This window comes from Condylura cristata, unplaced genomic scaffold (assembly GCF_000260355.1).
Source record: "Condylura cristata isolate star-nosed mole 26May11 unplaced genomic scaffold, ConCri1.0 scaffold00004, whole genome shotgun sequence".
Lineage (NCBI taxonomy): Eukaryota > Metazoa > Chordata > Mammalia > Eulipotyphla > Talpidae > Condylura > Condylura cristata.
The window spans coordinates 61868437-61883396 of NW_004567105.1; the positions used below are offsets into that span (position 1 = coordinate 61868437).

The 14960-nt window shown below is 54.0% G+C and overlaps 2 protein-coding genes across 2 annotated transcripts; both read left to right on the plus strand.

The window, feature by feature from the left end:
• The first annotated feature begins 230 nt into the window (after window positions 1–230).
• SLC26A6 (solute carrier family 26 (anion exchanger), member 6) lies at window positions 231–9691 on the plus strand. The gene is given in 21 exon segments (XM_012720245.1): window positions 231–311; window positions 2032–2190; window positions 2261–2400; window positions 2603–2713; window positions 3263–3426; window positions 3610–3774; window positions 3859–4011; window positions 4271–4353; window positions 4436–4583; window positions 4787–4900; window positions 5061–5138; window positions 5440–5535; window positions 5615–5721; window positions 5853–5922; window positions 6920–7012; window positions 7097–7198; window positions 7574–7666; window positions 8313–8498; window positions 8774–8828; window positions 9084–9220; window positions 9418–9691. Coding segments are annotated over 21 exon segments (2292 nt in total). The 5' UTR covers window positions 231–288; the 3' UTR covers window positions 9433–9691.
• Window positions 9692–11278: 1587 nt separating this feature from the next.
• On the plus strand, window positions 11279–12115 carry TMEM89 (transmembrane protein 89). The gene is made up of 2 exons (XM_004676596.1): window positions 11279–11578; window positions 11927–12115. The coding sequence occupies exons 1-2, from the start codon at window positions 11279–11281 to the stop codon at window positions 12113–12115; spliced, it is 489 nt and encodes a 162-aa protein (XP_004676653.1).
• The last annotated feature ends 2845 nt before the right edge of the window (window positions 12116–14960 follow it).

Here is a 14960-nt window from a genome sequence, read left to right on the forward strand (position 1 = left end):
AGTTGTGCAGGTACACCAGACTCAAGGAGGACTGACGCCAGTCACTGGCTACAACAGGCGTCAGGGGAGGAAAGAGTTACCGCTTCCTCCTGGGGTTCGCCCCGCCCAAAGAGAACACTTAGGCCCCATCCGTTCGTGCTGACTCGCCCAAGCCTTACCCGTCCTGCCTGGGGATTGGCCCTGGAGAGCACGCTCAGACCCGCTTCTTTCCCTAGCCCCGCCTTCCGGCCCGTCGCGGCCTCCGCGGGTGACTTAGGAGTGACCGCCGCCGCGGGGCAGCGGGCCGCCATGGGGCTCTCGGAAGCATCCGAGTAAGAGCAGAGCTTGGCTCGGGTTCCCCACGTCCGCGTGCGCGTCCGCTTGCGCGTCCGCGAGGCTCGGGCTACCCGGAGACGCCTGGCTTGGGTTAGCTCGAAAAGGAGGGGTGCCGCCAAGTTCAGAGCAACGTCTCGCTTTTTACCGCTTTGCGGGTTTTCTGCGGGCGGCTGCTCCACTGCAGCGTGGGATGGGGGAGGTCGCCGTCTCCGAGGGGCAGAGCGAAAAGCCGCTGGAGCGCTGCCGGAGGTTTAGCCGAGGTCGCAGGGAAGCGGCTCTGCGCGGAGGAGCCCTGATCACGTAGGTGCACGGGTGGGGCGCATTGGGGCCGAGAGGTCGCTGCAAGACGCTCCATAGCGAAGGCCTGAGTGTGCCCAGCGGTACAACTGAAGCGGGAATGCGCGCTCCAGCCTCTGGTCCTGGGGCCTGCCCAAAGGGAGAGGCGGGCAGTCAGGGCTCCGCCCTCAGAGCACGTGGCCTGCGAGGGGAGCGGGGTAGGAGCCCTTTAAGAAGGTCCTGAGTGACTCAAGGAGGAGGGGCAAGGCCTCAAAGGTCTCGTAGCTGCGGAGATGCCAGGAGTCTCTGAGGATCTTCCTTGCATCCAGTCCACTCCCTCCTCCAACGGGGACATCCAGGTTAGAGACCTTTCTCAGGTGAGTTTCAGCCTTTCGGGATAGACCCTCCCGCCGGTCAGAGCTCTGAATTGTCCTGGTGAAAACTTCCCTTGTTGGGGAGTGCTTGTCCCAGGTAAGCTCTCAGCCTCTCTAAGAGTATCCCCAGGTTCCCAGGTACAGAGCTTTCTTCTGTCCTAGGTGGGGACCACCCCCAGGGCAGAACTTTCCTTAGGTGAGAGTACCCTCTAGCTTCTCCCAGACCAGAACTTTCCTGGCTGGTGAAAACTTTCCCAGCAGGTGACTGCTTCTCTTCAAGTGAGAGCTCTACCTCAGACCTCTATTCCCAGGCGAGAGTCTCTGGGCAATTGAGAGATACCCTCTAGGTCAGAACTCGGCTGTGAAACTTTCTTGTCAGGTGGGAGTTTCCCCCAAATGAGACCCCTGCCTCCATCTATTCCTAGGTAAAAAATCCCCCCACTTCAGCTGAAGCTTCCATTTCCAGGGAGAAACCGCTCCCTCCAGATGAGACCTCTTTTCTCCCCAAGTGAGAGCTAGTCCCTGAAGTTCCAAGATTAGGTCTGAGCTTGTCAACAGCCTGAACCACAAGGGGCATTCTTTGCCCCAACATTTTTCTTCCCATAAACAGGAAGATCTCATCTGAAGAGGGGCTTGCCTGAAGAAATGAACCCCTGGCTTGCTGGATCCCCTCCTTGACTGTAATCTCAGGGCAGCTGAATCAGGACTCAGGACAGATATTACTGAGAGCAAGAGACTGGAAGGAGGGGCTTGGGAAGGACAGTCACCCTGAGTCCTGGACTGACAGAACACTTAGGGCGGGGCAGCCATACCTCAGCTAAAAGTGTGACTTATGCTCATCCTGCTGTCTCTTGCTGGGACTTTAGCCCAGCAAAAGGCTTCTACCAGTCAAAGTTCAGGTAACTGCCCTTGTCTGGGTGTGAGACCTACGGCAGCAGACTGGGGGCTGGATCTATCTAGATCTTGAGGTCCAGAAAATTCAGGTGGGTGATTGGTCTCAGGTTGAGGTGTGGGGGAACTTGGCCAGGGATGCCCTCACTGTGTCTTTGTGGTTGCCTCACCCCAGACCGAGGGACACATAAGCCCTGCTGTCCACAACGCAGGCAATGGAACTGAAGAAGCGAGAATACCACATAGAGCGGCCTCTGCTGAACCAGGAACAGCTGGAGGAGCTGGGGCACTGGGGCTCAGTGACAGACACCTACCAGTGGCGAACCTGGTTCCAGTAAGGAATGGGAGGGTAGGGGCCCTGGAGGCCTTTAGTAGGCCCTGTACCTGACACTTTATGTCTCCAGGTGTTCTCGTGCTCGAGCCAAAGCCCTTCTGCTCCAGCACTTCCCAGTTTTGGCCTGGCTACCCCGGTATCCTGTGCGTGACTGGCTTCTCGGTGACCTTTTGTCAGGCCTCAGTGTGGCAATTATGCAGTTACCACAGGGTGAGCTACCTCTGACCAAGAGACTTCACCCCTAAGGTGAAGACCCTCACCTTTCAAGGCCCTGGCCTGAAAGCCTGTGGTCTGTGACACCCAACCCTGAAGCCATGCCCTCTGTTCCTAAGACCATGGCCTTAGGGCTGGGATTCCCTCATCCTTTCACCGTCCTGCCTCCAAAGCTACAGTGCTACCTTTCTGCCTCCAGGTCTGGCCTATGCCCTGCTGGCTGGACTCCCCCCTGTGTTTGGCCTCTACAGCTCCTTCTACCCTGTCTTTATCTATTTCCTGTTTGGTACTTCCCGGCACATCTCTGTGGGTGAGTGAATGAAGCCCCGCCTTGTAAGAGGATGCCTGCATCCTCCATGGAGGACAGGGTGAGGGGGCTGCTGAGTAGAACAAATATCTTCAGGGTATGCTGTGCTATGATTTGATGGGAGACTGGTCCGTGGGTTATTTCAGGTAGTATTAGGCCTCTGATCGTGAGGCCACAGATTCAGGGTCCCTAGAAGTCCTGGCTCTGGCTCTACGAGGATGAGGGTGGGTGAGGCAACTCAGTAGGCCCAGAGCTTGGTAGAAGCGGTCCCATCCTGAGGCAGACCACACTCTCTTTCATACTTACCTTCTCAGAGGAAGTAACCCTAAGCCAGTGGGCATAGATAGGGCAGGGCAGGTGATGCGGGACCAACATTTCTTGCCTCCAGAGCCTTTGAGCTCAAGGTTCATACCTAACTGCCAGCACTGCCTCTATTTGTATAGCATACCCTGAGCATATTTGTCTAGAACTGGGTATCTCCTGGTCTCTCCCTTAAGACCAGAGCTCCAGGCCAGAGCCTCTCTCCCCTTCAGACCTGCCTTATCCGTGCAGGAACCTTTGCTGTCATGTCCGTGATGGTGGGAAGTGTGACTGAATCCCTGGCTCCTGATGAGTACTTCCTGGAGCCCGTGAACTCCACGGTTAATGAGACAGCCAGAGATTATACTCGGGTCCAGCTGGCCTCCACACTCAGTGTCCTGGTTGGCCTCTTCCAGGTATGTGCCCCTCACACCAACGTTGCCCACCCTACCCCCTTCACCCCCTCTGCCAGTCCCCCTGAGTGTCTGACCGTCTTCCTCTTGCTGTTCACTCATCTCCCTCTGCTCTTACCTGCCCTGGGCTCTACTCCAGCTATCCGAGGACATCTCCTCCCCTGACTTCCCCTGGTTACCCTACAGGTGGGACTGGGCCTGGTCCACTTTGGCTTTGTCGTCACCTATCTGTCAGAGCCCCTGGTCCGTGGCTATACCACAGCTGCGTCTGTGCAGGTCTTAGTCTCGCAGCTCAAGTACGTGTTCGGCATACATGTGAACAGCCGTTCTGGGCCACTGTCCCTCATCTATGTGAGTGAGGATGGGAGGATGGGTGGGTGGGAGAAGGGTATACCTGTGACCTTGAGTGCTGGCTGTGACGCCACCTCCCCTCAGACAGTGCTGGAGGTCTGCTGGAAGCTGCCTGACACCGTGCCCGGCACTGTGATCACCTCTGCTGTGTCTGGGGTGGTGCTTGTGCTGGTGAAACTGTTGAATGACAAGCTGCAGCGATATCTGCCCATGCCAATCCCTGGGGAGCTGCTCACGGTTCGGATTCTGAGGGAGCAGGGGAAAAGGGCAAATGAGGCTATATCCCTGCTGTGGGGGCATCCCCCACATTTGAGGGCTAATGAGTGGGCACTGGTGAGAGTTTCTGGGGGTTGGGAGGAGCACAGCAAAATATCCTCATGTTGGTACCTTCTTGCCTCTAAGAAAAACATCTCGCCTTTTCCAAAATGATGGTGTCTGTCTCTTACCCTCCCAAAGGACTATCTCCACCCCTCCTGACTCAGTCCTCTTCTTCCAGCTCATTGGGGCCACAGGCATCTCCTACGGTGTGGACCTGAAGAACAGATTTAGGGTGGATGTCGTGGGCACCATCCCTGCAGGGTGAGCTCCAGCTCCTGTCAGATCAGGGAGGGTTGGGTAGCAAAGTCAGTGCTTCCTTTGGCCTCACAAATGCCCCTCACAGGCTGGTACCGCCAGTCGCCCCCAACCCCCAGCTGTTTGCAAAGATCGTGGGAAATGCCTTCGCCATCGCTGTGGTTGGGTTCGCCATTGCCATCTCACTGGGGAAGATCTTCGCTCTGAGGCATGGCTACCGGGTGGACAGCAACCAGGTCTGGGGGACGGGAATGTGGGACACAGAGACCCCAGGAGTCGTGGGGGCTGAGGGAGGAAGAGCAGGATAGTTGGCACGGCGGCCAGGTGCTGGGAGTTACTGATGTGGATGAAGGCTGGAGATGCAGAAGCCTAGGTGAGTGGGCAGTCTGCACTAGCCGCTGCTAGTGCAGACCTCCGTGCCTCTACTTGCCTTTGCCAGGAGCTGGTGGCCCTTGGGCTCAGTAACCTCATCGGGGGCATCTTCCAGTGCTTCCCCGTCAGTTGCTCTATGTCTCGGACCTTGGTACAGGAGAGCACCGGGGGCAACACCCAGGTGGGCTTCAGGGGTGGGTTTGGGTGTGCGTCTGTGTGTGGGACACACACTGTTTTGGGTGTCCCATCTCTGCATTCTCTTCCCTAATTCCTTTCACACCCCTGTTCACCCCCCTTCTTCCTCCCCCCCCCCCCCCACACCCCTCACTCTCATACCGCAGGTGGCCGGAGCCGTCTCCTCCCTCTTCATCCTCATTATCATCGTCAAACTAGGGGAACTCTTCCAAGACCTACCCAAGGTGAGCCCCTACTCACACCCAGCCAGGCTTCAAGGCCTCGGACAGGCCTGGGCCTCAGATCAGTCAGTCGGGTCCCAAGTGAGAGACAGGGAAACGAACTCTCTGAGCTCTATGGGTGAGATTTAGAGTCAAGGGTCAGAAGTTACAACCTTTCAGAGTCAGACCCAAGTTGTCAGCTTCAGGAATGGATGGTTTGCATTGGTCGGGGTTTGTCCAGGTGCTTGGGTCACTCACACACAGGGGCTCGGGGTTGTTGCCATCCAGGCATCTTTCAGCCTGGTGACACACCCCCTCGCCCCAGGCCGTGTTGGCAGCTGTCATCATTGTGAACCTGAAGGGCATGTTGAAGCAGTTCAACGACATATGCACTCTCTGGAAGGCAAATCGAGCGGATATGGTGAGAGGCCTGGGAACCCAGGGGCTTCATCCGCGATGGGCTCTGTAGACCCTGCTGACTGCTGCCCTTCTGTTTGCAGCTCATCTGGCTGGTGACCTTTGTGGCCACCATCCTGCTCAACCTGGACATCGGTCTGGCCGTCGCACTAGGCTTCTCACTGCTGCTGGTGGTGGTCCGCACACAGCTGTGAGTCACCCTTTTTGGTCTGCCTGTTGCAACCACATACCCAGTTTTCCCACATGTGGGGTGGCCCCAGACTCCTGAGTGCCCCCTCAACACTCTCTCTCGTGGCCCCTTACCTACTCTCTTCCTCACAGGCCTCGATACTCTGTCCTGGGGCAGGTGCCAGGCACAGATATTTACACAGACGTGGCTGAGTACTCAGAGGTAAGAAGTTGAGGCTAAGCAAGAGGAAGATGTAGGTGGGTGGGACAGAGGCATAATGGGCCTTTGTCAGGCACCTCCACACCTGCCAAAGACACTGAGTGCTGAGGGTGCTTTGCTTGTTGGAATTTCAGGGGAGGAACTTGGGTCTCTGACCCGTGCAATGTTGAGGAACTAGAAAGGGGCAGAGGCAGAGAGGGGAGAAATGGGCCTGGGGCAGGGGAGAGGGTTGCTCTTAGAGCCACCTGTAAAAGTCCCATTCTGTAGTGCAGTCCTGGGTCAGGAGTGGCCAGATGGCTAGGATCTGGGGCACCAGGATTTAGGGGAGGCTGATCAGTGCCAGTTATGGATCCCTAACTGGTCATTTACCTCCTGAGAGCATCAGGAACAGTGGTGGGAGCTCTGGAGTAAAGCAAGTCCATTCTTGACATTGTAGGCCTTAAAAGCTGAGCACAGCAGATTAGGCAGAGTGGGGGAAGGACTTGAGGGGAGCAGCTCAGCTGGATGGGAAAGGGCGGTATTGGGGAGGTCACCTCGTGCAGAGAATTAGGCTGTGTGCTGAATGGAGCAGGAGCTAGAGAATGCCCCTTGGGATGGCAGCTTACGCGGGCTCTGCATTCAGAAGGCAGGCCACAGTGCAAGGGCTGGAGACCCCAGAAGAGGCCTGAGAGCCTCTGAACCCTGCTCTGGGAGGTGGCAGAGGGGCAGGAGAGTTGGGGAAGGAAGAGTTGCATGTCCCTAGAGTAAGCCCTGATAGGCCTGACTGACACCTCGGGCCGGGGTGAGGTTGCAGGACAAGGAGTTGGGATGACACTGCCTGGTGTGTGGCTCCAGCTTCTGGGAGGGCATGGCCGTGGGCAGGGACTGTGCTGTCTGGGAGCTGGGGGTTGAGCAGTGACAGGCACTGGGCCTCACAGGGGGCCAGAAAGGCAAGAGAGCAGCCAGGATGCAGCCAGGAGTGCGGAGAGCTTAGCCAGCCCTCACCCTCACCTGTCCCCAGGCCATGGAGGTCCCGGGAGTGAAGGTCTTCCGCTCCTCAGCCACCGTGTACTTTGCCAATGCCGAGCTCTTCAATGATGCCCTGAAGAAGAGGGTGAGGCCTGGTGTTCCCAGCATGAATGTCAGAGGGGCCCGACCTCCTCAGGGTCCACGTCTCCTTCCTGACTTTTACCTCTAGTGCGGTGTGGACGTTGACTACCTCATCTCCCGGAAGAAGAAGCTGCTCAGGAAGCAGGAGCAAAAGCTGAAACAAATGCAGAAAAAGAAACTCCAGGAACAGGCAGGGGCCCCTTCGCCAGTGGCTCCCCTGCCCCCGTCCCACTGACCCCACTCAGCCTTCCTGCCAGCGTTGGCTCCCTCCTTCACCCATGGCCTGTTTCTCCTGGATGCTTGCAACAGCCCTGCTTTATTTGCCAGCCGTTGGACTCTAGACAGTGCTGTTGACTGCTGTTTTTCTCCCACCTCCTGAACCCGTGACAGTGTGAACCATCCTAGCCCTCTTTTCTTCCTAAAATGGTCGAACCCCCATGGATGTCCTGGAATTCATAATCTTGGATTCCTGCCCAGAACCTGGGGAGGAGGGATGACCCAGCCCTGCTGGCATGGCTGTCTAGCAGCTGGGACAATCTTCCTGTTCCCTCTCTTCCTGGCCTAGGGTGCTCCTTCAGCAGGCACTTCTGTTCCTACCAATGTCAGCAACAGCACCAGAGACATTGAGAGCAACAGTGTGGAGGACTCCAAGGTCAAGGTGAGGCTGGAGGTGGGAGGAAACCAGCCACGAGCTGCAGAGATGTTGGTGCCCACATATAGCCCATGAGGAAACCATGGACCTATCAGTGATGGGTTCAGAGTTGTTCTAGTGGCAACAGAAAGGGGGTGATGGTTCAGATACTCTGTGGGGAGATTTCCGGTGAAATGCCATAGAATTCTGCTGTGGCTCTCATCTGATCTAAGGCCTAGATGAAGATCTTGAAGGGGTAGACTCTGTCATACCCTCAGTCTATGCTTGGGTGGAGGGAAGGGACTGGCTGTATGGAGGGAAGATGGGATTAAAGGGGTAAAGAGATGCAGGCTGGGTGCCAAGATGTGTGTGTGTGTGTGTGTGTGTGTGCATGCACACACATGTGTCTTCTGGCTGTGCCTGAGCCCCTGCCACCCTCCACCCTGGCTGACCAAGGATGGGGCCCAGGAGGTGACAGTCTGTTGGCTCCCGAGTCTGAGCATCCTCTCCTGCGTGTCCCACATGTGCAAGAGGCTCCCTGTGTCATGTCCTCATGTGGCCCTGCCCTATGCATGAGGGTATTTACATGCCTGCTCCCATGTCCGACCCTGTGTCCTGTGTGTCTGTGCTTGTGTCCTGACCTCATGCCCTTGCCCTGTGCCTGGTTCCCTAGGATCTAAGTGTGAGGAGTGAGCTAGAGGATACAGATGCAGCAGCCCGTGGTCAAGAAGATGCCAAGGCCTCAGATAAATCCACACTGAAGGCCCTCGGTCTGCCTCAGCCAGATTTCCACAGCCTCATCCTGGACATGAGCACTCTCTCCTTCGTGGACACTGTGTGCATCAAGAGCCTAAAGAATGTAAGGGGCTTCACGAGGAAATCATACGTTGTACAAAACTGAAAGATAATATAATGAGTTTTTTTTTAAAGGAGTGTAAAGGGTTAGGGTCCTCCTAAGAAGAAGCCAAAACAAGGCCCCTTCTGCCTCCACCCTGACCCCATAATAGCTTCAAGAACTCTGAGTCCCTGCCCCAAAACCTCTGAGCTCCCCCTGTAAACTTCCTCTAGCCTACCTGAGCTCCCCCTCAAAATGTCTGAGCCTCCCTTTGAGTCAGACCCCCTTTCCTGCTACAGATATTCCGTGACTTCCGGGAGATCGAAGTGGAGGTATACATGGCGGCCTGCAACGGTACGTGGGTGGGGACAGCAGAAGAGGTCTGGGAAGAGGGTGGGGCTCTTCCTGCCAAGGAGTCTGCTGGGCAGCACAATGAAGAGGTCTTTCTCGTTTCCTGGGAGGCAGGGGTCAAGGATCAAGGGTGTCTGGGGGGTTCTGGCTCCAGCCAGAACTTCCAGGGTGGAAGTCAAGAGCGACACAGGTCAGGAAATTCTGCTGGTGGCTGGGGTTTGGGGTCCTGCAAGTCAAGGGAAACCTGCTTGCCAACAGGTCCTGTGGTTGCCCAGTTTGAGGCTGGACATTTCTTCGATGCCTCCATTACTAAGCAGCATCTCTTTGCCTCTGTCCATGATGCCGTCATCTTTGCCCTCCAACACCGCAAGCCCAGTTCCATCAACAATGTTTTGGTGAGCTGCACTGAGCTCTTCATCTACTCATTGGCCTGTCCTGACCCTGACTCCTAGGGGTCTACCCTTTCTGGGTGGTGCTGCCCCCGGGAGCCCCACTGCGCTGTAGCTCTGCCTTTGCAGGACACTGCTGGGGCTCATGGTGTCTATGTGCCATTTGAAAACTGACTGGAGCTTCTCCTCCTCTGCCCACTCAGGTTACCAAACTCTGACCATGCTGCCGCTCTGCCTGAGACTGCCTGCCGCTGCAGGTCGTAAGGGGTCATCAGTGAGAGCCACCCCCCCCACCCCGGGCTGTCTTCAGATGCCACCCAGGAGTCCCCCACACACATACACACACAACTCAGGGATGGAGGTCCTGGGACTCCAAGTTCAGTGCCCTAGGCCTGCAATGGGGTACTGGAGTCAGCCCAGCACTGCCCAGGTTGGGGAAGGACACGTGTTTTCAGCCTCAGGAATAAAGATTCATTTTGTCAACACCAGGCTCTGCTGTGGCTTGGGGGGAGCTCAGCAGGGGTGGGGTAGTCTACAGCTCTGGCTCCTGACCCTTATTTGAGTCACTGAGAGTTGGGAGGAAGGTTGGGATGGCGGAGTGAGGCAAGAAGAGTGTAGTGGGGGGGGGGGGAGCCAGGGCGCCGGGGCCAGAGTGTGGGCATCAGGTTCAAGTTTCTCCTGGCCACACAGCCCCTGGTAGCTCTGTCCTCAACTGCATAGCAGGTAGGATCCGAGTTGTGCCTCAGAAATGCCTCCCATGGGGTTCAGGGCAGGGCATGTGCCACCGGGCAACTCCTGGAGGGGGCAGATTCAATACTGAGTAAGCACAGGTGTTCACAGGAAAAGCTGGGCTGTATTTAGAAGCAGAATGTGCCGATTGATTTACTTGGGAAAATGCCAGTCTGTGTAATTAGATCACTTGGGCTTTGTAGGTCACTGTTGGCCAAGCACATGGTGTTTTCTGCCATGAAGTGCCAGCATCTGGCAGCAGTGGTACCCCTTGGCCCACTGATGCTATGCGTGATGTGGGGAGCAGCTAGACTCTTCTGAGCCTTAGCATGCTCCTCGCCAGTCGAGCAGGGTGCTAACAGTTCCCATCTCATGGGTTAGCCGGTGAGTATAAAACGAGCACATGCCGAGTGTGCAACAGCGCTGGGCCCATGTCACTGCTCAAAACAGGTGGGCTTCACTGCTGACTGGGCAGTACTGACCAGGCTCTTCGGGCTGAGGGCATAGGGCAGTCTCAGTTCTGTTTTTATCATGGCGAATGTCCTCACCCCACACTGGGTTTGTAAATCATCAGCTCTCCTCCACCCCCCAGAAGCTCAGCCCAGGAAGTTAGGGCTTTTGTCTACTCAGTCACTTCATGTTCCGGTACCAGGAACGGTATGTGGCATGTGATGGTGCTTGGTAAACATTGCTGGGGTGAAAGCAGGCCTTGCACAAGAACCTATGTATTGTTAGCAATGCTTTGAAGAAAGAAACAGGCTCACAGAAGAGACAGAGGTGGTGGTGGACTGTATTGCCACAACTGGACCTCCAGCCATGGAAGGCGTCTTTATTCTAGGAGTGGGGACCACACCACAGAAGCCTGCGGGGCGAGGGGGGATGACAGAAACTCGTAGAGCCTCACAGGCCAGAGTGAGTCTTCAGGTTGGGTTTGAGGGCCTCTGTTTTGATGGCTCACTTTGCAGCTATGTGGACTGTGGGGCTGAGGCCAATGTAGGAGGGCCAGTGAGCAGCTCTGTGCACTCTGCTTGGTCAGCCTGGAATGGTGCGCCATTGCCAGTGTTAGGAGCCAGCCCTAAGGAGGGTGTGTATGTACATGTGTTAGAATTTTAGGGGTTGGGTGTTAGCTGAGGAGGGAAGAGGAGGATCACCCCAAGGCTGCCATCTTTCCTGACCCTGGAAACCCAGCTCGCTCCATGTTCTCTGGTCAGGCTGCCCCCCATGAAAGGTCATGGGCAGAGCTGGAACCTGCTGCCTCAGAGCTGGCCTGCCCCTGGGGGAGGGGTGTTTGCCTGTTGCCAAGCGCCCAGGTTCCGGCTGGCAATTGCTGTAGCCATGTCGCAAACACCGTCCTTCCTGCCATTGCTGCTCCTGCTGGTGACGGCTGCCCCTACCCATGGCTGGTCACGGCCCGTGTGGTACCAGGTGGGGCTGGACTTGCAGCCCTGGGGGTGTCAGCCAAACAACCTGGATGGTTGCAGGGTCAGCCTGGGCTGTCCTCGACACTGGATGGGCCTAGGGGGAAAGCACATCTACCCTGTGGCTGGGGTCACACTCACCACCACCATGATGCTGCTCATCAGCCGGGCAGTGCTACAGCGGCGGCGTGGGCATATGCAAGCCACCCAGGGTGAGGTGAGCACAGCACTGCTCTGTCCCCCAAGTCTCTGCTGTCCCTCATCACCAGTGAACTTGTCTGCCACCTGACCCTCTCCCATCAGCCTGTCCATCCTCCCACCCCATCAGTGGGCCTCCTGCTGCCCACCTCTCCTCCACTCACTCCCCTATATCCATACCAGGCAGCTCCTGACCATTCCCTATGGCCAATGGTCTGCCCCATCTGACCCCTTTCATGCCCTACTCCTCAACCAGAGTCCCATGACCACTTACAACCTCAGATTTTCCTTCTTATCCCCTTCTCTAGCTTCATTACTGTCCCTCCCCACACCTCCTTCTCTTACTCCTGCCTCTTGGTCTTCTCAGCAGGCGCAGGTGACCACTGACCACTCTGCATCCTGGAAACGGCGGGTCCCCATCTCAGACCGTGCCCTAATCATGGGGGCCCTCCACATGCTGGATTCCCTCCTGGTCCATATTGAGAGCCACCTTCAGCGCCTAGCCACCCAGAAGCAAACCCCAATAAAGGGGACTACTCCTGCCCAGAGCGGGTAACCCAATATATGCCTCTTTTTGCCTGGTGGCCACCTGGAGTGGGGATGGCCTTGGACTCAGGGCCAACTTGGTATTGTGTGTCTCTCAGAACTTCCTGGACCTTGCGTTCTTTCTGCTTTTAGAAACAGCAGAGTTTTTGAAGCCTTGGTGCCCAGGATGGGTGGGCAGGCAGGTGGACCCCACGCTGGCTCACACATCTCCATTGCCCCCACCAACTGACCACATGTTCCTAAGGAGCCAAGTCACAAATACAGTGCCTCTGGGCTCTTTAGGGGTGACCCCGTGTGGTGAAAGGAGACTTGACCAGTGAGCACAGTCGGATGATCCAGGGAGGGCTTCCAAGAGATGACAATGTAGCTGAGTCAGTTGGGGCTGCCAGTTGGGGTGTTTGAGTTGAGGGGGGGTAGAATGTGACCCCACCTGGCTTTGACTTTGTGGGACCTCACATGTGCTCTGGTGTCTGGCAATTTACTGGATGTGAAATAAGGACTGAATGCTCCCCAAAGGGGCCCAGTCCCTTTCTCTCTCCATTCAACCAGGTTGAATGGGTACCGAGGCCTATGCATTTTTAGGGTCTTTTGTAGAAAAAGGGTACAACATTGTGAATTAAAAATAGAAACAGAAATGAATGAAAACGAGAAAATCATAAACGTGACATTTAAAAAAGTTCACAAATGCTACAGCACAAAATTCATAAAGTAAAATTTGTGGTGGCACATTTCTCTAATATTTTTGCCCCTATATTTTCTGGCCACTCACTCTGATGGATTCTATATAGGATAAAGATTTTGCGATTTGAGGGGAAATACTTTCTATACAGAGAATGGAAAGGTAATTCAGTCTTAAAATACAGTTAACTGAAATTGTGTTTTGAGCATTGATAGTTCAGAAAACTTCTCTCCTGACCTGTTTTTAGTGGGGTCACATAAGTGATCTGGGTTATTTTTGTATTTGAGAAACTGTCATCAATTTTCATAAAGGAGCGGTATGATTTAGGAAATTTTCCCACAATGAGCTTCTGGCTTTACAGATTTCAAATATTCTTTTTCTTCCACGGCTCACAATTTTCAAATGCTGGGCACTTATGTGGCAGGTTCTTGATATAATAGGGCCTTTCACTTCTGAGCAGGCCTACTGTTTGGGGCCCTGGGAGCACTGCCCTGGTAGAAGTTTCCTGGAGAAAAAATAAGCTGCCCATACATAGCAGTTGAGCAAACCACAGAAACATGTCCTTCTGAGCCCAAGCCAAGAAGGAGGCGCAGAGATGTGCTGCCTAGGTCCCCCTTAAGGTAGGCCTGTTGCTGCCAACCTGAGACAAGCAGAGGTAGAGTAGATGGATGGATCTGCCTCAGCTGAAGGCAACCCCTCCTCCCACCCGCCAGCCCATCACAGCTAATTTCACCCTTGGCTCAATCCCGTACCTCCCTCCCTCCTTTAAGATCACCATCTGCTCTTACAGGGCTCCCTGGTAAACATCCTGTGCTCCCTCTTGGAATCTGCTTCCCGTGGAACCCAGTTGGGACCACCCCAAATCTACCTTCCTCTTGGCTGAACCCCCAAAATGCCATAACTCTTCCACATGAGGGCAAGTGGGGTGGAGGGAAGACTGAGTGGAAAGGGACAGAATCCTAATTGAATGCAATTAAACTAAATTGCAAGCTTTCCAAAAATACTCGATCCTACTGACAAACTACTGGGTACCTCAAAGTCTGAACTAAAAGGCATTGAAGGTTAAAGATCTTATGTCCTTATCTACAGCCTGCAAGTTCTAGTGAGCACCTGCTCTTTGCCAGCTCTGTGGCTAGCCAGGGCTGCCCTGCTCCTTCCTGACATAGACAAGGGGAGGATGGTGATGGCCAAAACAATCAAAAATGTGATTACCCTGCCGACAGGTGCTGCCTCACCTGTGTCTATCAACAGATGAATGGATATGTGACTTAGTTAAGCCAAATGTAAAAGGACAAGTGTAAATAATGTACAATCCAATTTATATGAAAAACCTAAACTAGACAAATTCATAGAACGTGGAATAGAGGTTATCAGGGACAGGAGAAATGGGGAAATGGCAAGTTATTGCCTAACATGTACAGAATTTCTGTCTGGGTTGATGAAAAAATTCTGCAAATAGTGGTAAAGATCATATATATTATGAAATACTTAATGCCACTGAATTGTACAAATAATAAAGACAGTGAGTTTATATATATGCACCTCTATATGTGTGTATATACACGCACATATATGCTAACATAATTTAAAAAGTAAAAATAACATTGAAATAAAAAAGTTTAGAATAATAAACTGGTGAGTATATCATACAAATATTGAATGAGAAGAATAAGATAAGTATCAGGGCCCTTCCAAGAAGCACTCATGGACCTGATTACAAGAAAGAGTCCTGCTTGACAAATGCTTTTTAAATTTTAGATTTCAGTTTAGGGGGGAATAATATTTTGGTTTCCTTTCATTCCATACGGTAAGTAAATTCCAGAAGATCAATGAGTCACTGAAAACTCATGCCAAAATGTAATGCATGGCTACTGTTTGACCTTTTAGTGACATTTCCTTTTTGATAAACCTCTTGAAAAACATCCTTCCCTGTTTGTCTACAATCACATTTCCTGATTATCTCACTGACCTTCCTTTCTCACCCAGGGTGACAGTGGGAGTGGACAAGGAGAGGATATATGCTTGGACTTAGAGATTACTTGGAAAAGAATCTGCTGAAGATTTAGGTGAAAAAGAGAGGGGGAGAGAGAGAGAGATCCCCAAACAAGGACTCCTTTTCACACATTAATTTCCAAGATTTTTTTTTTTAAGATTTATTTATTGGGCCCTCCCTAGT

Bases quoted from the DNA above. Each gene is read 5' to 3' on its own strand.
- TMEM89 (XM_004676596.1), top strand. From the start codon at position 11,279: ATGTCGCAAACACCGTCCTTCCTGCCATTGCTGCTCCTGCTGGTGACG. The intron at 11,579-11,926 runs GTGAGCACAGCA...TGGTCTTCTCAG, and splicing joins TGCAAGCCACCCAGGGTGAG to CAGGCGCAGGTGACCACTGA.